This window comes from Trematomus bernacchii, unplaced genomic scaffold (genome assembly GCF_902827165.1).
Source record: "Trematomus bernacchii unplaced genomic scaffold, fTreBer1.1, whole genome shotgun sequence".
Classification (NCBI taxonomy): domain Eukaryota; kingdom Metazoa; phylum Chordata; class Actinopteri; order Perciformes; family Nototheniidae; genus Trematomus; species Trematomus bernacchii.
The window spans coordinates 2,484,822-2,508,162 of record NW_022987851.1 but is presented as its reverse complement, the minus strand read 5'-3'; the positions used below and the strand labels follow the sequence as shown (position 1 = coordinate 2,508,162).

Genomic DNA, 23,341 nt, shown 5'->3' with positions numbered 1-23,341 from the left:
TTTGGGCTTTACAGGGTTAAGATGCAGTAACTAAGTGAAGAAACAAGAATAAATAAAAACTGGCAGATTAAAATAATTACTGAGCAATACAACCACGCTGGAGGGAGTTGCAGTCAGTAAATTGAGAGTAACTGTTTTCTTGTGATGTCGTCTCAAACAGAACGTGAGAGGATAAACTATCTGATAAAGATGGTGTGATGCGAAGAATAAACTCAAAAAAAGATGGTACTCTAACTTAATATTTGTTCTACTTTAAACCTGCTTTTTTAGTTGTTCTCAATTCTGAAAACTTTTACCTAAGTCTCATTAAAGAGAATCCAACAGTGCAAAAAAAAGGATATCAACTCATTTTATTGAAACAAAACATAATAGCAAGACCCTAAGATGTACGTGTTGACAGCACAAATGATGACACCTTTTGTTGTCTAATATAATACAGTATTTATTCAAGTATAACCCTTCGTCATCTAATAGAATACATGAAAGACACACATAGAAATTAAGAATTAGAAAAAGAGGACGATGTATTTCTCATGTGCTGTGCCCATGACTGGCTGTACCAGAAGAAAACAATCACAAAACACAATATGAAATTAAACATATTTACAGATGCATGCACATGCCATATTTAAATTGATACAAAAATTAGTTCATCTAGATATATAGAATAATTCTTCAGTATAAATTATTTTTCTTTGTATAAATAGCTCCGTGTTCTTTCATGTTGGTTTGTGATGTCGAGACATTTGGTGTGAACATTTACCGCTCCAATAAATATTCAAGCTTACATCATCACACCTGCTTCACACACATGCATGTCAGGGAGGAGGAGATGTTTCAGAGTGGTGTTGGAGCTTTGGGATTGCTTCAGAAAAACAGTTGCAGCAGAGTTATTCTCTGAAGTGGGCCCCATCACCCAGAGATAACCGGACAGGCACTGTGGAAACGTGGAGTCACATGGTCACTTCTGCAGGATGAACTGGTCGATGAACTCGTTCTGCTCCGACTCCACTTTGGACAGAGCTTCGTACTCGATACGATATCTGAAACACACCAGAAAACTCTCTGTAACCAAATAACGGAGTAATGAAAAAAAAAATCTGTTTATCTCTTTGCGTGTTTAATGTTAAAAAACCCTGATGCAGTAAAACTCTTCTAATGAGTTTTTTTTCCAATGGTAGTTTTATGAAGTTCAAAAAGTCACAAGATGTCTTAACAGATGTTCAATATGAATGTATTACTGATGCCTATAATGTACTCAGCAGGGTATTCATATATTAACAACACTTTTTTATTAGTAAATGCAATGGAAATAAAAAACAAACGTTTGGCTTTAAACAAACTAAGTAACCATCGCCTGACTTCACATCCCCACCGCTAAGCTAAAGGCGGCTAATGTTTGGCGTGATGACGGTTAGATGTTTAACCATTATTAATGTCCAAGGGGGAAACTCGATTTTCTTCGTATTTTCTCCTTTATTTTTGTAATGTTTTGATTATCGTGACTTTAACCGGCGACCCTTCAGTTCCCAAGCAAAACCTTTTTTTACAGTCTGAGCTACTGCCGCCCCTCGTAGTCTTAATTTAGCATCTTGTTAGCAACCGCTGTTTTTAAGACAAATAGAAGCTTCAAAAGTTAATGAGTGGGATGTTTACAGACTATTATTTATTTCATCAAACAAAACTTGAAACTGTCGTAAGCTTGTATTAACCACAGCCTTATTTCAGGCATCTAACAAGAACAAATAATAAGAATTGACCGAAACACTTGCTATGCTTCCAGTTTTGGGTTTAAGGACTTATTCCTGCACCACTCTATGTTGTATGTAGTGGGAAACCATTACCTTATCCTGCACACACACACGCACACACACGTTACCTCTCGAGTTGCATCTTCTTCTCGGCTATGAGAGCCTGCAGCTGCTGCTGTTGAGCTTCTCTTTGCTTTGCCACTGACTTCAGCAGGTTTCTGGCTCCAATAGCCTAGAGGAAAAATAGATGGGCTGATCATTAATAATCTCAAAATCAATCAGAAGCACATACTGTACAGAATAACTGAGATAACATCTTCCTGGAATTTCAAAATTAGCTAATGCTAATCTTACCTTCATCTTTTCTGTCTCCGCTTCTTTTGCCAATTCATCCACCAGCTCAATAAGACCTCCTACTATCTTCTGAAACTGGCCGATTTCTGCAAAGGAGGACACATATTTACACATCCTGTAGGACCTGTGTATGTTGGAAGGGAAAGGCACACACAGCATAATCAACCTTTCAAAATATTCAGTACTTACTCTCCACAAACTCTTTACACTCTTCCTTGAGCTCGGAGGTTTTCTGGCTGACATCAGGCTCCAGTACCCGCAGCTTGTTGAGTTCGTCAAAATAAAAGCCTGCCTCGGCTAACGGGTCTTTAGCCATGGCCACAGGGCCTGTCACAAAGGAGACATGAAGAATGAGGTTAGAAGAACGTGACAACTGAGACAGTTTAAATATGAATTGTAGGCCAGCAGGTGAAACGCCCTATTTTCTCTCTTTTGCTCTTTGAATGTTTGAAATTACATGCTATATTGGTATTTTCCTTTTTTCCTTCGAAAATAACTTTCTAAACAGATACAAAAACGATTTATTGCAGAAACAAAATGAATTACACATATAAAACAGTTTTGTCGTAAAAGAAGAATGTTCATTATTCAAAAAGAAGAAGAAAGAAGAAAGTTCATTATTCAAACTCCAACTTCACAGTGTTGTATGACAGGGGATATTACTTAGATTTAAAATTGTCTATCTATTACAAAAATATGTGACCCTCTATAAGTGTTAAACCTCAACAGTGCAACTTGGCTCTAAATATTGGCTTTGTCACTTATGTATTGGGCCCCATGCAGTCTTAACAGTCTTTAGAATGAAGATGTTTTAAATTGTAGATTGTCAGCTGTTCCCTGATCCAGGTCAAAATGATCTAGGCAGGAATTTTCTGCTGTTTTAATCTGCACACATGTGAATGAAAAGCTTCCAGCTTCCTCTATTCTTACTGAACTGTTGCTTAGCGTCTTGTTATCCATGTACCCTTCATACAAAATAATATCAATTTAAAGAGGACTTTCTACAACCTAAAAGCGTGAAAGGCCATTTCAAAATAAAGAGCAATCCTCTCAACCATCGGAATAAACACTATCAAGCTTTTGTTGGAGGGGATTCCAGACTTTTGAAGGGAGGTACAGTAAGAAATGTCTGTTAGATAACGTTACCTTTACAATGAAACCAAATGAGATTGATAACAAAGTGCTGACAAGAGGTTTGCTATCCAGCAATAACAACGTGGCAATATCTTTTTTGCTGTCTGTTTCTCTAAATGCTCATCTATGAATAGGTATCTCATACAATCTTATTTAAAATACCTAGATTTTACCTTTAAACTAATACATCTGTTTTTGTGGTATTGATGTGTGTGTATGGGTGTTTTTATACGTGTAGATCTTAATTATACAGTGTGTCCATTGGGGAGGATGTGCTATACTTCTCACAGTAAGACAAAGCTTATTTGTGATAAAGTTTGAATTTTAAAATCTAGTTAAGGCATTATACCAACATGCCAGTGGAATTGCTCACGCACTGTTTACATTCACCTACTTTCTGGAAATAATAGAAATATGTTATTTTCTGTAAATGTATTGTAGAAGTGTAATAAAACAATACATATTTTATATTGAATTAAATGGTAAACTTGTTAATCATATATGGTACATCCTTCCTACATAAATGAAAAATAACAAAAGTGACCACCTATTCTTTATAAAGAATACTTTAAGACTATTCAATACTAAAACAAGTGATGAACCTGTCAAATTGTATGACACAATCATTTAAGAATAATGTATATTTATTTCTAATGTGTTGGTATTTATGAAGTTTATTTGTGCCTATTTCATTTTTGTATTATCATTATTTGATGTATTTGATTATTTAGTATATTGAGTGGTTGAGTACACGGCTGAAATGCTTTTTTCTTATATTAAGATTTGAATAACAAAACAAAAAACACCATATGGCAAGGCAGCTCTCTTTATACACTTATTGGCAGTGTATGTTTGCATGTAACCATATTCACAGAAGCTTTACGCTAAGTATTAGAGTTAAGTTGATACTGAGTTGTAGTTTAACGTTAGATAACTTTGAATGTATCGCAAGTTATCTGGTTGATGTTGAACGTTAACCTCTGTTAGCTAACCGTGAATCATGTGTTTAGTTTGACTTACATATTTAACGTTAACTTCACACAATTAAAAAGAGTCTGATAGAGTGGACAGAGTGGAAAATAGCTAGAACGGTTAATATAATGTTAGGTGTTTCTTCCCAGTAGCAATGCCTGCATATGCCTTTAACGTTATCTACCCTAATGTAAGTTAAATCATCTCAGCTAGTTAGCTACATTTCGCTAGCCTGTTCGCAAAAGCTAATTGGATAAGGGCTGAAAACCCCACACGCTAACCCCATTGAGTTCCCTAGAAAGCTGATGTTATATTATACCGCATGTATCTTATTGGGGACAGAAAACTCTTTGTTTTACCTTATTAAACCGTTATCACCGTGACCGTAGATGGCTCTGTGTTGTGCGATGTGGCATAGCAGTTCACCATTGGCTCCTCCTCGTCCTCTTCCCGCTGCCAAGGAAACCAAATGCTGCTGCTGCCAGTGTGTGTGTGTGTGTGTGTGTGTGTGTGTGTGTGTGTGTGTGTGTGTGTGTGTGTGTGTGTGTGATGGTGTGTATGCATGATGGTGTGTATGCGTGTCGTTGGTGGTCATTGTTGAATTATTGGCAGTGATCAGACAGTCACACTGTCTGGTGAACATTGTTCATTTACAATAAAAATATGTGATATTTTTTAACGCCAAAATGACAAAGAGCTTTTACTTTGAAAGTAAGACGGAAATGAGATCTTACCGTAATGTAGGCAATAAAACGACTGTATAAAACTGATTTAGTTTAATATTTAAACTGCAGAGATGTTAAGTGTGTACTGTAGAATGGACCGAAATTACTAAATGTATAATAGATAGCCTTTTTGCCTGGCATTTTATTTCATGCATGCATTCATTATCAGAAGCATGTAAGCCTCTTTGTTGACAGAGACATCTATTGCCCTTTTTACTTCATATGATTTACAGTGTGAATTAAGTGCCACTAGTACTAATTTTGTACAATTTGAAGTATTTGTAGGCACTGGCAGCAAACAGCTTGCAACACAGGTTTCTGACTGTAGAGGGCAGCGTTAGGCTTAGCGACGTAAAGCCTGCCGTAAAGTCATTCGAAGAAGAAGAAAGGGGAGCAGACTGTTTAACTTTAGTTACATACCTTTTTACACCTAACATGTTGATACTGTTGTGGATTTCCATCAAAAGGGGATAACGGTCAGGTTGATAAGCCATACGTTGTGCGATTATCAGGACACGTAAAGACAGTAGAGAGAGATCGGTAAGTAAAGTTCGTAAACTCTTAACGTGTTGTTCACTGCTGGATGTAGCTGGGGACGATAACGTCACGCACTCTATTGAAAATCTGGCATTAAATGTGACATATTAAGAAAAATATAAACATGACGAGAATGTATGGCATTTGCTGAATACTGCTTTACTTGTTGAGGGATTCGGTGTGTGTACTTCAAAAACGAACCCGGATTTTTTACTTTTTCGATTGGCTAGTTTGTCTAGCTGTCCTGCCTTCGTATTGAAGTGTACCCACCCTATTCAACCTTAGCTAACATTAGCAAAACACACCCACGTAGGAAGTAACTAACATGGTTTGTTGTGTTGCATTGACATATTAAGTGATATGAATTGACTAGACGAATTGACCAGAAGTACTTTTGTTTAAGTACGTAACGTTGACATAAACAGCGTTACACGATGTTAGGCCCTTTGAAGTTAAACAATACAACAACTAAATTAATTTGAAAGGAAGTTCAGTCTTTAACATGTCTGAATACGACCAAACAGACAGACAGCCGAGCTAACAGTGACTTTCGTCTTGCTGTTAATCGTTGTATTACTACACTAAAGAGATTTTAGCATTAGTCCTCACCGGCTAATGGGTTTAAGCCGGCGGTGGGGTGCCCACTTTATGCAGCTTATGTTGCCTCTCTTTATTTATAAGTATAGTTTCTAGTTGAATTGTAACGAATGGTAATGATTAAACTATATATTAACAACAATAATAATGATGGCTGTTTACTAATGGTTTGTAACTAAATTAGCAATACATTTGACAAGTTACACGAAGGTCACTATTTTTAAAGGTAGGTTTACGTTAGCTTTTGCTCACCTAGCCGTGACAGCTCTCATTCTCTGGATACTTTTACGATATTTGGCGTTAATTTGGAGTTTACCACAAGCTAGTAGGCTGTATAACAAAGTTAATAATAAAACATAATGTACATTTTCTAGCTCTGCTAAACTCCAAATAATAAAACCATTAAAAATGTATGTGGGACAAAACGCTTTTACACTCAACAGTATTCTGTTTAACTGACCTAGCTTTAATTTGAGTGGGACCAAAACCAAGCTGTTTATTATAAATCCGTGTATCTACCTCCATTTGTTTTTCTTTATTAAACAAGTAAACGGAAGAGCGTCAGGCCTTTTTGCTTTTTACCTTACTGGTCTAATGGTCAGTGGAGCGAGGGGCGGGGCGAAACTCACGGAAGTGATTTCAAAACAAAAGCACTCGTTTGCTTGGAACGGTGATAATATTATAAACAAGGGGAAACAAGGTGAATTTAGCGATCATAACGAAAACAGCCGAGACACAACCATAAGTTCTTAATAAAACTGATACTGTTGGACTCGGTACTAGTTTGACTGCTACCAGAAATAAAATGAAGTACTTTTACAGTGTACTTTGTGAGTAATCCTCTGTCAGAGTCCCCTCCATAGTAGCCTACTGCATGTTTTCTGCTATCTTTGATGAATGATAAAAATACAATTTTACCATTAGTTCTTAATGAAATTGATACTGTTTGACTTTGTATTAGTAAGCCTACTACTAACAATACATTTACTTTTACTGTGTATTTTTTGAGTAATACAAAGTCCCCTGCTGAGAACAAAATCAAGCCACTTCTGCTAAGTTTGAGAGAGATGAGGGAATTATTTTTTGTTGCCATTAGTTCTTCGTGAGATTGATCCTGTTGAACTCAGAACTAGTGAAACTACCCCCACAAGTACTATGAAGTACTTTTACTGTGTGCTTTTTCAGTAATCCTCTGTCAATGTCCCCTCCTGAGTACAAGAATGCATGTTTTTATGCTATTTGTAATAAGCGTTAAAAAAAACCTTTCTTCATGAGACTTATTTTGTTGGACAGAGTATTTTAAGAGGATATGGTGGACATAGTATCAGCAATACTTCCAGTCAGTACTCCAGCAGCAGCATTTTTACCCCTTGGAAAGTCTTTAGAGACTGGCCTGGTCTATCCTTCAGCACGGTGACAAACCCTGTCACTCTTGTTGGCCTCTTATGAAGCTGCTGTCTTTTAAAATATGATTATTTCTCTGCTCCTAGTTAATTCCTCGCAGATTCTTCCATCAGTCCCAGTCATTGCATGTCAGTCAATTGGGCTTCGAAAAATGTGTCCAATTCAACAAAATGTTTTTTTGTGAGTGAAGGCCAGAGCTAAATTATAGATTGTTTGATTGTGTAATTACAAGGTGGGAGAAAAAATAAATCTACATCCTCCTACTAAACTTATTTTATTTACTTTTCCCTGTTATAATAATATACTTACTTGTATTAAACATTTGCATGTTGAACTGCTGGATATCTTTCCCAGGCTCAAGGAAACACAATAAAATTAATTGATTCATAATAAAAAAAAACTGAACATTAGATCAAAATGTATAAATTAATAACGTTGTGTGTAAACATTTGAAATTGATATATAAAATGAGAAAAAAGGTTACTTTGGAAATTATTTGTCACAAAAACCTTTCTAAATTATAGTAAATTATTAAAAAATGTTTAGTCAATAAAGGTTTCCTGCCTAAAATAGTTGAAATGGAACGTAAACTAATATTTGAATAAATATTGTAAAAAAGGGTTCCAAAAAAGGCATAACCTGCCAGGTTATGCCTGTATTTTTTCAAGCAGTACAAGATTCAGAGTTTATAAAGTACAATTCTGGGCCATTGATTGTATCATTTCTCCAAACACATACAGTTAAAATGCCTGTTTTTGAAGCCTTCAAATGGTGCAGGAAAAGGACTTTACATTGTATTATACTTAAAGACAGGACTATTCAGTTAAAGGTGGGGTAGGTAATTTTGGAGAAACCAGCTCGAGTGCGCTAGAATTTGAAAATACACAGGCAGAAAAGATCTGCCACTTCCTTACAGAGCCCCTCCTCCAACACACACGAACGCGCACATGACCAATGAGGGCACGAGATAAGTTTGTGCACAGATGGAAGGCTGACAGGCAGGTAGGCCATCCAGTTATTTTAGCCGGGCCGGCTAAAATGATTGGTCGTGCTTTTTACAGTATTACGGCTTCCACAGATGACATTTTTGTATGGATTTTTTGTCAAAGCACTTAAAGGTGGGATAGGTACGTATGAGAAACCGGCTCGAGATACACTTTTTGTTATATTCCATGGAATGCTCTTAACATCCCGATAGCAATGAATATCTTAAGTGCTTTGACAAAAAATCCATAAAAAAATGTCATCTGTGGAAGCCGTAGTACTGTAAAAAGCACGACCAATCATTTTAGCTGGCCCGGCTAAAATAACTGGATGGCCTACCTGCCTGTCAGCTTTCCATCTGTGCACAAACTTATCTCGTGCCCTCATTGGTCATGTGCGCGTTCGTGTGTGTTGGAGGAGGGGCTCTGTAAGGAAGTGGCAGATTTGTTCCGGCTGTGTATTTTCAAATTCTAGCGCACTCGAGCTGGTTTCTCCAAAATTACCTACCCCACCTTTAAGATATTCATTGCTATCGGGATGTTAAGAGCATTCCATGGAATATAACAAAAAGTGTTTCTCGAGCTGGTTTCTCAAACTTACCTACTCCACCTTTAAGAGAAGAGAAAAAAGGAAAGAAAATTGGGTACCACTTTACAATAAGACTACCCTTATAAAGGATTCATAAAGGGTTTAGAATTAGGTTATGAATTAGTTTATAAACACTTTTATTAATCATTAAGAACCATTTATAAAGCAGTTCTAACATAGGCTCACTATTTGGCAAGATGACTAAGCCTTACTTAGCGAGAATCACCTCAGTGAACAACAGATACCAAGGATGCTGGCTGATGAAGAAGACGAAGTAAGCTAAGTAGCCAATATAAGGCTTAGCAGTACAGATAAATGTGGGCTCACTATTTGGCAAGCAACCAGTCACATTGCTTTTACATTCGGTGTATTTTTCAAGACCGCATGTAACCTAAGAAAATAATAAATCAAGATATTTTGTATCAAACATTTTTTTAATTTTTTTAATTTATTATATTTTAAGAAAAATAAATAGCCTTTTTAGCATTGATATGTGCCCCCTCTACACAACCCCTTTAGTTTCCTGCCGAGTCACATTCCATTTATTGGGAATAAACATTTAATATGTATTTATTAATTAGGATCATATACCTGTGTCTCGTCTATACAAATGGTAAATGTGTGCTTTTGATTGAAAAGTTTTGTTTATTAACATGGACTGTTGCAAAACCAAGCAGCTTATAAACATCTGATTTAAATACACAAAGAGGTTTACAAAAAATAAACATAATTTAAGATTCTTTAATATTTAATTTAGTTATAATTTATTATTTCTTGTCCAAGAGATACTGATTTGAAACCGTTGTTACGAAAAGTGACATATTTTTCCTGTTTCTACCGGAAAGAGGAGAGTTTGTCCCAATGCATGCCGCTGAATGTACCCCCTGCACCAGAAAGAAGAACGCTTCGTTGAGTTGTGAGTGTGACTACAGCCGGAGTTCACTCCAAGTGCGTAGGGGGGGTTTTGGAATTGGGCCATTGTGTGATGGTGGCTTTCACTACATATTGTGATGCATGTGTTCAGCCACTTGCCGTCCTTCTTTACAAGTCTTTATCAACATAAGGCCTCTGTGTTTTGCCAGGAATGATCTGGAGCAGTGAGAGGTTGTGGCGGCCCCATCAGTAGCTGTCACCACGGCGGGGGACCTTCGGACCTCCGTCTGCAGGGTTGTCATCTACCTCCAAAGGGACATGTCCGGGGACAGCTGCCTGCCCCAGCATCACACCCTGTCCCACTCCACCTCCTCAGCCCCTCCTCTGGCGTGTCCCAAGACCAAGACCTGCAGTTACCGAGGAGCGGTGGGCCTGGGCAACAAGTATGTCCGGATCAACGTTGGCGGGACCCTGTTTTACACCACACTGCAAGTGCTGACCAGGCAGGACTCCATGCTGAAAGCCATGTTCAGTGGAAAGAAAGAAGTGTTCACTGATAAAGACGGTAAGTTACTAATTAAAATATATTACTCATGTCCATAAACATGTTATGCTGTTATATCTTTTCCACAACACAAAGAGACGAGTGTCGCCATTTTAATGTTCTGTTACTTGTACCTCAAACTTTTAAAAAGTATTATATGTCAGAGGAAGGGTAAGAAAACGTACGTAGGAATGCAACAATTTTGTAAAAGACACAAAAAAGTTTGTTTAAGCGTTAAAGAGGACATTTAGTGTCTCTACTGTGACATGTCTCCATGCTTTAATGTTCAAAAAGCTCTTTATTTTTCTCATACTGTCTGTGCTGCAGCACCTCTTTTCACCCTCCGTCTGAAACCAGAGCCCAGTCTGCTCTGATTGGTTAGCTGGCAGGCTCTGTTGTGATTGGTCAACCGCTTAAAGATGTTCGCCTCTTAGACTATCACATACAATGTGGTAGAGCACTGGCCAATAGAGTCATTTTAGCCCTGCTGAGATGTGTTGAGAGCCATTAATGGTGTTTTAAGTAGCCTGTGTGCATTCTAACTAGCCATACTACCCCAACACATTCAATATTGGAAGCTAAGCAGAGTCGTAAGATGTTATTAACAAGACATTGTTGATTACCCTTCATAATATCATGACTGATTACAAGTGTATGTTTACAAAATTCATGACTTCACATAGTGGTTGCTCATTATGAATACAAGAGGAAAGAAATTACTAAAATAACATCAAAAAAAGAATTTAAAAATGTATTTGCTGTAATGTTGAGTCTACATATTTTGGTTTATGCCACATTATTGTGCACCTTGGCTTAGAGATGTATTTCTCAACACAGTCTGTTGTTTCTGTTCAGGATGGATCCTGATCGACCGCAGTGGGAAACACTTTGGCAGCATCCTGTGCTTCCTGCGTGACGGCACAGTCTCCTTACCCAAAGGCCGTCAGGCTGTCCAGGAGCTGCTGGCTGAGGCAAAGTATTACCTCGCCCAGGGCCTGGTGGAGCTGTGTGAAAACTCCCTGCAGGTCAGTCACAACCACACTGACACTTCTATACAGCTCTAAAAGACATTACACATTTGTTTGAGGGGGTTTTACAATGTGTATTGATAAGACACCCTCGGTCCTTAGACCCTAACAGTGGACAAGCAAAACTCTCAAAGAAACTCCAAATTGAACCGGTAGAAAAATTGAGAAATACCACGGAGGAATTACATAGGAGGGATCGCTCTCACTTTACGGACAGATGTGCATTTATTGTCATGTGTGTAGAGTAAAAAATATAATGAAATTTAAAATTGTAATTTATGAACAATCCAAATTAGAATACTGTATTTTAGAAAAGATGTCAAGAGGATGTCAACAATCTTCCACCAAAAATTAATGTTTAATAAAACAATTAAATGCCTCTAGGCTTTGATGGAAAAACTGTTTGCTTCACCTTGCTTGGAAGAACAGTGAATGCATCATACTGACAGATGTTCACAGAAAGGCCTGCTGGGATTTCAAGATGTACTCATCCTTTGGTTTCCAGGGGGACAGATTGTATGTCATTGAATTGTAAACTCACCGGCTGTCGTTCATTCATCATCACATCCTGTAGTTTGTGAATGAACAGCACACTCCCTGCCTCCAGAGGTCCATTACATACTCTGTGTCACACAGCAAAGGACAGTGCTTTCTAATACTCTTATGTAGCACAAAGTGTACCTTATGCACGTCTTTTGCTTTATGAACAACACAACAACACAACAACACAACAACACAACAACACAACAACACAACAACACTGCACTTGGTAACAACTCTTTTAGTGATTCATCACCAGTGGAGGCTACTAGTACGGTGGCCTATTGGTGCAAACGGGTTTCCATTAAGAGAAACGCGTTGCAGTTTCAAAAATTATGTAAATATAAAAACACAAATGTGCTAAAACACGTCCAATTGAAGAAACATCATCACCAACTTGACAACACATTAAAAGCTGCATGAAGCTCAAAAAACAATGGAAACGGTTTCCAAGTGATGCTAAAAAGTGATGCACACAGTTTGTTGATGTTCTGGGATTATAAAGTTGGCCAACTGTCACTGGAAACCTAATTTAAAGTAGGTTATAGTGGCTATTTTAATAGGCCGCAGATAGCTAACCAGTCATTTCAAATATACTGACCAAACACTTACATTCATAACAGGCTAAGCCAACAGTGACAGTTGGCCAACTTTATAATCCCTGAACGTCAACAAGTGCATCTGAAATTGTGAAGCAGATCACCTCCATCTGCATCGAAACGGTGTAGAGGTTAAAGTTACGATCGCTAATGCATAAATCATGCAACTGACTCAAAAAGGAATAATGTAATAACTGTAACTAGAAACGTGTCCTTGGAAGAAAAGCTTTTTTACTTACTCCTTAAGGAGCCATTGCTTTTGACTTTCCTGTTGTCTGTGGAAGTGTTGGACCTCTTTTGTATGTTTAGGAGTTTCATTGTTTACTGAATATGACAACAGTGAATGCAGACTAGGGTCGACAAACCTATCTCTTTTCAGAATGAAAGCCTGTTCCAATGCTACTATGCCTTTTTCTTCGGCTTTTACTTTATTTATACCAATTTAGGAAATAATTTTGTTACAGCAGCATATTAACAAACACTATATATTTGTATAGATAAACATAAATAGGGAATGTATACATATCAAAAGTAAAATATTTGTATCCATTGAATACCCAAATTAAATATAAAGTATACACTAAAGACCAACCCACCTCTAAAAAAATGGGTTCCATATGAATTGTATTAGGCTTGTTTCAACATACTTTATAAATGCTTGTTTTGTAAGTAATATTTACCTATGTTCTTAACAAAGTAATGTTTAAATCAGTTTAATTTAAATGAGACACTGACCCATTTCAAAATGTGTACCTGGCCTAAGGACACTATGAGTAACAAAGACACTGTAACTACCAAATGAGACTAACTCCTTGTGTATGTTGTTTGTGATTGACAGGGTAATACAGAGCAGCCCCTGTGTGTTATACCTGTGGTCACCTCCAGTAAAGAAGAGGAGAGGCTCATCCAGTCCTCTACAAAGGTAAAAATAGTGCTCAAATGTGATTCTTTTTATGAACCTGATACAGAGTGGTGCAGGAATGAGTCTTAAAACCCTGGAAATAAGTTAGCATTTATTCTCAGTCATCATAAATGTAGTGTTAATATGTGGAGATTATCCTGCTGAACAAAAGTGTAAGTATCATAAACATGTGTTTGCCACTGATCTTATTTTCTGCTATAATCCGAAATCCCTGTCCAACTTCCTTGTTAGCCAACAAAAATACGTGGTAATATATTAAGGTACACAAATTCACCATCAACTAGTTGTTAATTAACATGCATATTAGCAGTATATTGGCTCTTTATTAGTCATTATAAAAAACGTATTAATGCCTTATTCTGGCTCTCAAAAGAGTTTGGCTGGCTGTTTAATCTATGTTCACACTGAGACATTACAACACATAGAGAGAACAGTACACCTATTGTGCAAGTACATACAAGCAGGTCACACAGTATGATCCCAAATACATAAACTCTGTTAAAAATCAGAGTTTATTTGTTTTTATTAAAAAGTACAGGCATAGGTGTTCTCAGCCTTGGAGAAACTTGACATGTTTTGGTACATGTGTCTGAACCTCTCTTTAGTGGTTCATTAATAAAACAGATATTTCAACGTGTGCCTACTTTGTTCATGTACTGTTGAGGTTCATTTCAGTAGTTGTGTGCTATAATGTATTTACAAAGTGTGAAGAGGAGGCAACTTTAGAATAGGGAACCTGTTCAGGTCAATTAGAGTCAAACTACTAGCTTATTGGTTATGAACAAGACTTCACTTTAAAATAGGGAACATATTCTTAGATAGAAATACCTACTTAATTAACACTTATAGTTTCATGTCTTGTTACATAATAATATATCATATTTGTTAAGTGTTATTATGGGAGAATTACTATTCTTGTGGTACTACTGCCTTATTAGGCCCAAATTGAGCAGAGCATATTAAGACCAAAACCCATGTACAACAACTTCCTTATTGCAATAAATAAGCACTAATTAGAGGGTTATTGAGGAAAAACTCTCAACTAATGGCTTATTACTTATAGAATATGGTCATGTAGAATAAGGCATTAATAAGTGTTTTATAATGACTAATAAAGAGCCAATATACTGCTAATATGCATGTTAATTAACAACTAGTTGATGGTGAATTTGTACCTGAATATAAAGTGTTACCAAATACGTAATCACTGCAACACTCTTTTGGTTAAGCTCAAAATAAGATTTTTTTTCTTCAATTAATCACCCAAGGTAGATCCTGCATACAGCCATAGAAAAACAAGCATTCAAATGTTCTTGTGATTGGTCTTTTCATTTTATTATTAGTGAAATACAGGGTTTTCTGCTAGGGTTTTTGTTTTTTCCTGAGAATTCCTGTTTTATCTCAGTTGGAATAAGATGCTTTAGGATTTAATAACAATTCAATCTGAATCTGTATAATCTGTGAGGTGTTTAATCAATATTATTACATAGCATTTAGCCGACGCTTGTATCCAAAGTGACTTACAATAAGTGCAATAAACCATAATGATTCAAACTGGACAACAAGAACAGTACTGACATACTTACTTAAAACAAGCAATATCATTGTAAGTCATGAGTAATATCAGTTTCATTTCTATAAACAGATTCTGCATATAAAGTTAGAATCTGTAGGCTACAGGACAGGATGTTGGTGACAAAAGAGAACTTTAGGGCACTTCTTTAAAGTGTAATGTTGAACTGAAAGACAAGGCTGAATGCATAGTTAGGGGAACATGTCTTCTGATGGTTGCAGGTGCACCCTCAGCCCACATGGAGGCAGAAGCAGGAGGTTTAATGACGTCCACCAGAGGAGGTCACTCCGTACCATGTTGCTGTGACGTCTTCTATTGTGCAGTACCATACTTCTGAATGAAGTCATTAAAAAGACTGTATTTCAATGAGCTCATTAATGCGTTGCATGAGTCCTGCTCTTGTGTCTCTTTGCTGTGCAGTAGGAGCTAACTGCACAACATTTTGTAAAATACTTCCAACACCTTACATAGGACAACTGTTGTAATCAGGGGCGGACTGGCCATCTGTAGAATCTGGAGATACTCAGAACGGCCGGTCGCCAAGGGCCGTTGACGGCCTGCTCGGTTCGCTGACGGCCGGCACCGCCCCCCGTTGACAGTTCACTAGCACCCCCCCCGCCCCCCCCCCCCCCCCCCCATTTGGGTTTAAAAAATTAAAAGGTGAAATAACCTTCGCTATATTCTTTATCACATTTAGCAGCTATTCAAAGATAAATAAAACATTTTCTAACGTTCCTTTTGATTGAAGTAAAATACGCATAAAACCTCAATATTTTCATAGTACAACTGCCAAATGAATGACGCCTACTTGAATAAAATGTGTAGTTTTCCATGTTAAAGCTCAACAATGATTTCTTTCTTTTCTGTTAGCCTGTGGTGAAGCTGGTGTACAACAGAAGCAATAACAAGTACTCCTACACCAGGTAAGACATCTTTCCTCCAGAGGTCCCGCTGCTCTCATCATAACAAAATTAATGGCTTTATTTTGAGGGAAGCATAGATTCTTTCTTTCTAATAAAGTGTAATGAGCCACAGGACACAGAACCAAGTAAATGATGAAGCACTTCTTCTCTAAATCAGTTTTCATTTGTCTCGACAGTAACTCGGACGACAACCTGTTGAAGAACATTGAGCTGTTCGACAGGCTGTCGCTCAGCTTCAACGGCCGCGTCCTCTTCATCAAAGACGTGATCGGAGACGAGATCTGCTGCTGGTCCTTTTACGGTCAGAGTCGCAAGCTGGCCGAGGTGTGCTGCACCTCCATCGTCTACGCCACGGAGAAGAAGCAGACCAAGGTGAGCATGAGTGCGGCCATGTTCAGACCAACCATTGCCCTGCATCTCTGGAGGCTCAACAAGTTGCCAAGAAACACAACACAGGGTCATTCAGCAAAAAAACGTGATCTGCTAAGAGCCGAGGCATTTCTGATACATCTCTAAGCGGGTGACCAATCACAACAGAGCCGGCCAGCTAACCAATCAGAGCAGACTGGGCTCTGGTTTCAGACAGGGGTTGTGGACAGGCAGTTGTGATTGGTAAACCGCTTATAGATGTCGGAAATGTCCCCCCTCTTAGCCTATCACGTACAATGTGTTGGAGTGCTAGACAATAGAATAGCGAGTGTTACATAGTAATGTCACTATGTCACTGAAGTAAACAAATGAGTAAAATGGAGGCGTTTCAGGCAGGGGGGGAGTGAACTTTGGGATTTTAACCAGAAAAAAACGATATTACAGGCAAAAGAGAACTCTGAAAAGCATAGTAGGGCCTCTTTGAAGTAAATTAGAAGAGAGCAACATATACAACTAGAAAATGCATTTCCTGCTGAAAATGCATGCGAATGCTGTAAACATTTGTTGCTGAATTTAGCTGAAAAAGCTGAATATGTTATTAATTGAATGGTCTCTGTAGCTGTACAGCTCAAATGCATTGCAATGACTTTGTTGAAAACTTGCTTAATATTTAAAAGAAAAGGTTTAAAAAAGGTATAAACAACAACATGTATAACCTCAATGTCCTGAAATAGCTGAATAAGTTAATAGTTGAATGGTTTCTGTAGCTCAAAGTAGGCTGAAGGAGTTAGATATTAAATGTAAGTAGTAGTGAATGAATGTTTCAAACACCTGTGTGTGTGTGTGTGTGTGTGTGTGTGTGTGTGTGTAAGCCCAGAGATCAAAGGTTACCACGGTGACGACGTTATCAAACATCTGGGTACGTGAGCCCAGAGATCAAAGGTTTCCATGGAGATGTGCTGTGAAAGGAGAGCCTTTCTATTGTTCTGAATGTGAAATAAACCTCTTACATTTCTAACTATAGTTTAAAAACGGTAGCTGCTTTCATAAAATGTCAACGCGTGGAGGATTTCAGGACCGTGAGGAGCGTCGGAATCTGCTTTTTGTGTACTTTCGGGTCCATAATGTGGCATTTTTGGCATATTTACTAAAGGTGTGCAGCTGCTGCTCTGAGGACAGATCAGACTTGATTTACAATGGGCCTTAATTTTAATATTTTAATTTTTTATTAATTTTTTTATTTAAAGTGGACCTATCATGCTATATTTGAAACATATATTGTAGGGCCATACCTATATAAAGCATGTCTGTGAAGTTTTTTTTCTCAAAATACCAAACAGATCATGCATTTTAGCCATGCCTCATTTCGCTCTATTTGCTCTTTTCCAGCCCTGTTTTTGCAAGGGCTGATTCTGTGACGTAGCTTTAATGCAAATGAGCTGCAGCTGACCACGCCCCCCTGCAGGAGAGGGGAGCGTACTCTGAGATCAGCTGCTAGGCTCTCAGAAGAGAGGGAGGAAAAGAGAGGCTCCGTCCTCCGTGTATTATTCTTATATTATTATATAGAGTCATTATTCATTTGTTTTAAAGCTCAATAAATAACAAAGAAGACCTTTGACCGGCACTTTTCTAATTTTGTCCAGAAGATTTCAACTTTAACGGACATGTTGACCGGCACATTTTTTTTTAACTGAAACTCTGCCGCACGGTCCCCTCGTCCCTTGGAAGAGGCGGAGAGGTGGGTGTTTGTCATCTGCTGGTGGCAAACCGGAGAGAATTACAGCAGCAGGAGCAAACGCTTGCCTCGGGGAGGGAGAAAAAGAGCCACAGCGTCCACAGCGGAGAATAAACAGAAGGGCAACCATGGCAACCATGCGCGGGAAGTCTTCTTCGCTGCTTTTGTGGCAGACTACAGCGCCACTTACAGGCCTGGCATATGTACTACAGCATCTCCAGCGCTTTCGAGCGGTCTCTCATTCCCCTGATAGGTGGAGAGTTGCCCATATAGGCGGAGCACCCCTTTTCTGATGTCAGAAAAATTCAAATCTGTATCGGCTCCGTTGCAGCCCCGTTTTTAGAGATTTGGGTATGGAGGAAAAGAGAGAGGGTTTTGTTTTCTGACACTTGGTGAGTTCCCTGACACACCGGGGACACATATTCATGTATAAAAGACGTACAAAAGTGCATTTTGCATGATAGGTCCCCTTTAACCTTTATTTAAGCAGATAAAAAGCATTGAGATAAAATCTCATTCACAATGCTGACCTGGCCAAGAAGGCAGCAGCGTTACACATTTTTACACATAACACAGACATATAAAATACAGAGAACACAACTAATTAAACAAAAAAAACAAAAGAAAAGCAGTCACTACATTGTGCACATTTGGGACAGTAAGAAATGTACTACTTATTACTGCAAGAGCATCTGGTGGTAAGGACCTCAGACAACTTCAATTTAAAACAGGCTATAGGGACAAGTGCCGTCAGTTTAAGGCGTGATTGAAGGTCATTCCAAGACCAAGGACCATAATGAAAAAGACTCCTTTTTCCAGCCTCAGTCCGCACAGCCAGGGCCGTATCCAGGATTTCCTAAATACCGAGGTCCAAACATGCTAGGGGGGTTCGGGGGTGTACCCCCCTCCGAGATTTTAGAGATTTTCATGATCTAGTTAGGTGCTTTTTAAGTCCTGTGGGGGGTCACAAATTGGATAATACATTGATTTCAAACCATGTCAGTGGGCTGCAGCATAAATTATTTTTGAAAGTGTAATGCATAAGAATCAGTTGATTGTTACTATTAATGATCTGGACATGCAGAAGAGGCTACAATGATCACAACACATTGTCAACATTAATTTCCCATGTCTCTCTCCTTTCCATAACCTGCACCCTCTCTTCCATCTTCTTTAGTCTCTCTGTCTTCTTCCTGTTCATTACTCTCTCTGTCCTCTACTCTTTCTCTTTGTTCAATCTCTCCCTCGTTGTTCACTTTTTGCTCCTTCTCACTTGTCGCTCCTGCCAGTGAATTAAAAGCAACTCAGCAATTTATTTCATTTCACTTGTTTGCATTCTTTTTAAAATACAAATCTGTTTTGTTTGATTCTCAAGAGAACAAAGATGTAAGCAAATTGTGTTTTATACAATTGTATGTTATTATGACATCATAACTGCAATAGATGTATGTTGTTTTAAAATTATGCCTATTGTCTATATTGTAAATGAAGACTAAGTTATAGATAGATAGATAGATAGATAGACAGATAGATAGATAGATGGATAGATAGATAGATAGATAGATGGATAGATGGGGTTATTAAGCCTACATTCTTTTGTGTGACTGTACCTGCAGTTCCTCCCTGACTTCCATCACTTTCTCTCTCTCTCTCTCTGCCTGTCCTGTCTCTTCCTTACCAAAGCTGAGCTTCGACTGACGTAATCTTTTCATTATATCTGAGTCAGTGTAAAAATAAAACAATACAATGTTATATCTTCAATGTTTTACTCAAATTGAAATGAAAGAAAAGCATTGCAACGTTTGTTAAAAGGTAATCCTTCTGACATTGGATGAATGTAATTAACTTTAGCTCTCTAGCTAGTTTATTCACGCAATGTAAACCAAAGTATAGCCTATAGCTGCAATATAAGTTAGTGTGCATGTTGTCGGACGTCCACTGACTAACGTAGTGCGTTCACACAGGATCTGCTGGTCATATGATGTCCTGATGAACAGGAACACAAGCAGCCCGCTGGACTCAGATCTCTAGATACCTCATCACTCCTCCGCTGCTCCGATACAAGTACGGGCTGCGGTGGTTTGTTGATACATGTCGTCTTCTTCTGTTTGCTTTAATCGAGGCTACGTAGTTATGCAGCGCCCCCATCGTCAGTAAATGGAAGTACTACAAAGAACCCCGTTTAGTGCAGTTATTTCACAAGTTTTGTTATATACACAGCTCGGAAAAAATTACCGAGGTCCGGACCTCGGTGACCTCAATGGTGGATACGGCCCTGCGCACAGCAGGTACCTGGAATCGTATCCAGGCACTGGATCTGAGGTTGTAAGAGTCACAAACTGGAGCAAATCTGGCACATATGTACAGTGGAAGCTTACCTAAAATGGCTTTATACATTAATAAAAACCAATGCTGCATCCTACGCATACTAAGTGAGGACCATCCATTTAGGCTATACAGTTTGCAATGATGAGTCCTATACTGTAGGGTGCATTTGATATATATCGCAGTGCATCATGGTAGAGTGGGTCAAGTTTGGCCAAAACAGTAGGACAGGCAAATCTATAAATTGTATCACCGTAGTCAAGCTGGGACAGGAATAAGCCAGAGACCAACCTTTTACGGGAAGAAGTTGAAAAGCAACATTTAAGTCTGTAAAGGAAGCCAAGAGTGAATTTCAATTTCTTAGTTAGAACTTCAATGTGGTGTTTAAAGTTTAGATTTCTGTCCAACCAAAAGCCCAAATATGTGTATGTATCGACAAACTCAACGGAGACGCCATCAAGGATGTCAATGGAAAGGCAAGAGGACGCTGACTTGGGAGCAAAGAGCATTGCTTTGGTTTTCTTACTGTTCAATAGCAGTTTCGAATCAATCGAATGAAGGACAGAGCACTGTAGTTTCTCAGCAGTGTATATTGCAACACCACCAGCTCTGCCCTTACGATCCGTTCTGAATACATTATATCCATCAATGTGAATAACAGTGTCAGTGACAGACGGTTTTAACCAGGTTTCAGAAACTACAACAATATCAGGTTTAGCAACTAAAAAACAGGTATTTAATGGAGACATGTTGAACGTTTTTGTCACTTCATGCCCTCAGGAGGCATTTTGTTTAATTTATTTTCTTAATTTTTTTAAATTTTTCAACGTAGGAGAGGTTTTCCTAAGTTTTTCACAAAAAATGATGTCCAAGGAGTGTAGGGTTTGGGAATTATGGCAGTTTAAAAAAAGAAATATAAGGCGAATTTCAAGCTGTCCTCCACTCTGTTTTGAGATCAAAGCAAACTAGACTTAACGAGCTGCTCAATACACACTCATGTTAAAATCTGAAGAAAGCCTCTTTACCAAGCTCCAAACTAAGTTAAATATCTCAAAAAGTGTAAAAGATATGAAAAATCTGAAGAACGAGTTTTATAGCTGAAGGTCTTGTGATCATTTCAAAGTTGGAATGAAGTAGTCTCTAGCTGAAAGTATGTGGAAGGAGAAGCATTTGGCGCACGGTGTAGTTAAAAGAGGATTTGAAGGCTCCTCCGATTGAGTTACATGTTAAAAAAAGAGTTTAAAAAGCTGAATATTTAAAAAAGTATAAAATATTTTGAAAAAGTTGAAGGTTTCCTATCATGTGCTGAAAAGGCTGAACAGTTTGATATTTGAATGGTTTCTGTAGCTGAAAGTAGGTTGAAGTTATCGGACGGCAAAATATTGGTTGAAATGAAATAATAATAATAAGAAGATATAAAGATTTGAAGAACATTCGCACTAATAAAGAGCAGCAGGTTTGAATATTCCTTTTTTTGGCTGGACCCAGAGATAAATTGTATGCCCTTGATCTTGATGGCTAGTGTAAAAGTGCCTTAAAAATGTCTCCTTTGTTTATCTTGGCAATGGAGTCATGAGAAAATGTGGATGTGACTTTGTCATTTATGTCTACTAGCACCACAATGTAGTTTGCTTGGCCTGCAGGCATGTGTGTGTATTAAATGCATTTTTCACTTAAAACAATTCTCTTCCTACCTTAGGTGGAGTTCCCTGAAGCGCGAATCTACGAGGAGACCCTGAACACCTTGCTTTACGAGACAATGCCTCTTCCCGACAACTCTTTGCTGGAGGCCACGCGGCGGAGCTACACCAGCTGCGGATCTCACAGTGAGGAAGAGGAGGGGCCCGGGGGAGCGGAGCTTCGCGAGCGTGTCCGTCGAATCCACATCAAGAGGTACAGCACGTACGAAGAGCGGCCCATGGGACACTGAAGCCCGGGAGCACGAGCGGCTGGACAGATTTCACATTGATGGTGAACATTCAGAGATGGAATCTGACGACCCTCACACGTTTCTCCTTTGAATAGTTTTCTTTACCACTATCTAAAGAACATGATGAAAGTGCATCTGACATTTTACTCTAGATAGTTGTGGTGTTGTCTGCTCTGTCCATCATCATTTTATGAAGTGTTATCAGAGGATTCAGAGCAACTACTTTAAATACCTAGGGAACTGTAGTTTATTTTAAATTAAATAGAGATTAATAGGGAGGAGAAATCACTGATATGCACTATTTCTACGAAGAAATATTGTAACAATCATAGCACTTACACTCTGAATCAGCAGGAGCATGTTTCATATTTATAGATTGTATTTTTCATACATACAAAAAAAGAGCCTGTTTTCAAAAAATTAATCTGTTTTTCCAGAATTAGAGTGCCTCTAACATGTTTTAATGCAGTTTACCATATTGCCTTTTTTTCCAGCTGTGAAGATAAAAGTTCTTGTTATTCAACTACATTTTGTCCTGGGTATGTTTTTAGGCAGGTATAATGACATATGTACAAATGAAGGATCCCCCGTTTACGTCGTTAATAGTAACCATTACTATTTCAGTCCTTTTTGATATACTGATATTAATGGCAAGCACAGTTTAATGTACAGGTCCCAGAAATGTAATTCAAAGTGTCTAACAACATAGTGAAAGTGACCATATTATGCTTTTTGAGAGTTTCCCTTTCCTTCCTACATCTTTAAGTGGTTGACCAATCACAACATTTTCATTTCATTTAATCGTTTATTTGAAGAGGGACAGTGCACATTGATGAACATGTAAAACAAATAATGCTTTAAAACGTAAACATGCCGGATTTTAGCTTTGAGCTAGTTTCCATCCGTAGTCCCTCACATACAACATTTAAGAACC

General features: G+C 38.2%; 2 protein-coding genes across 2 annotated transcripts; one reads left to right on the top strand and one right to left on the bottom strand.

Annotated features, from left to right (window-relative positions):
- Window positions 1-333: 333 nt before the first annotated feature.
- ift20 (intraflagellar transport 20 homolog (Chlamydomonas)) lies at window positions 334-4,686 on the bottom strand. Its single transcript, XM_034112966.1, has 5 exons — window positions 4,571-4,686; window positions 2,295-2,432; window positions 2,106-2,191; window positions 1,880-1,983; window positions 334-1,043 (listed from the first exon to the last, which is right to left on the bottom strand). The coding sequence occupies exons 2-5, from the start codon at window positions 2,419-2,421 to the stop codon at window positions 962-964; spliced, it is 399 nt and encodes a 132-aa protein (XP_033968857.1). The 5' UTR covers window positions 2,422-2,432; window positions 4,571-4,686; the 3' UTR covers window positions 334-961.
- A 613-nt stretch (window positions 4,687-5,299) lies between these two features.
- Window positions 5,300-22,933, top strand: tnfaip1 (tumor necrosis factor, alpha-induced protein 1 (endothelial)). Its single transcript, XM_034113256.1, has 7 exons — window positions 5,300-5,476; window positions 10,129-10,484; window positions 11,319-11,488; window positions 13,469-13,552; window positions 15,996-16,048; window positions 16,225-16,420; window positions 22,177-22,933. The coding sequence occupies exons 2-7, from the start codon at window positions 10,238-10,240 to the stop codon at window positions 22,405-22,407; spliced, it is 981 nt and encodes a 326-aa protein (XP_033969147.1). The 5' UTR covers window positions 5,300-5,476; window positions 10,129-10,237; the 3' UTR covers window positions 22,408-22,933.
- Window positions 22,934-23,341: the final 408 nt, after the last annotated feature.

Excerpts from the sequence above, each read along its gene's own strand:
- tnfaip1 (XM_034113256.1), top strand. The coding sequence starts at position 10,238 with ATGTCCGGGGACAGCTGCCTGCCCCAGCATCACACCCTGTCCCACTCC. Across the intron at positions 13,553-15,995 it reads TCATCCAGTCCTCTACAAAG|CCTGTGGTGAAGCTGGTGTA; the intron begins GTAAAAATAGTG and ends CTTTTCTGTTAG. Across the intron at positions 16,421-22,176 it reads CGGAGAAGAAGCAGACCAAG|GTGGAGTTCCCTGAAGCGCG; the intron begins GTGAGCATGAGT and ends TTCCTACCTTAG.
- ift20 (XM_034112966.1), bottom strand. The coding sequence starts at position 2,421 with ATGGCTAAAGACCCGTTAGCCGAGGCAGGCTTTTATTTTGACGAACTC. Across the intron at positions 2,192-2,294 it reads GTGTAAAGAGTTTGTGGAGA|AAATCGGCCAGTTTCAGAAG; the intron begins GTAAGTACTGAA and ends CCTCCTTTGCAG. Across the intron at positions 1,044-1,879 it reads AAGAAGATGCAACTCGAGAG|ATATCGTATCGAGTACGAAG; the intron begins GTAACGTGTGTG and ends GGTGTGTTTCAG.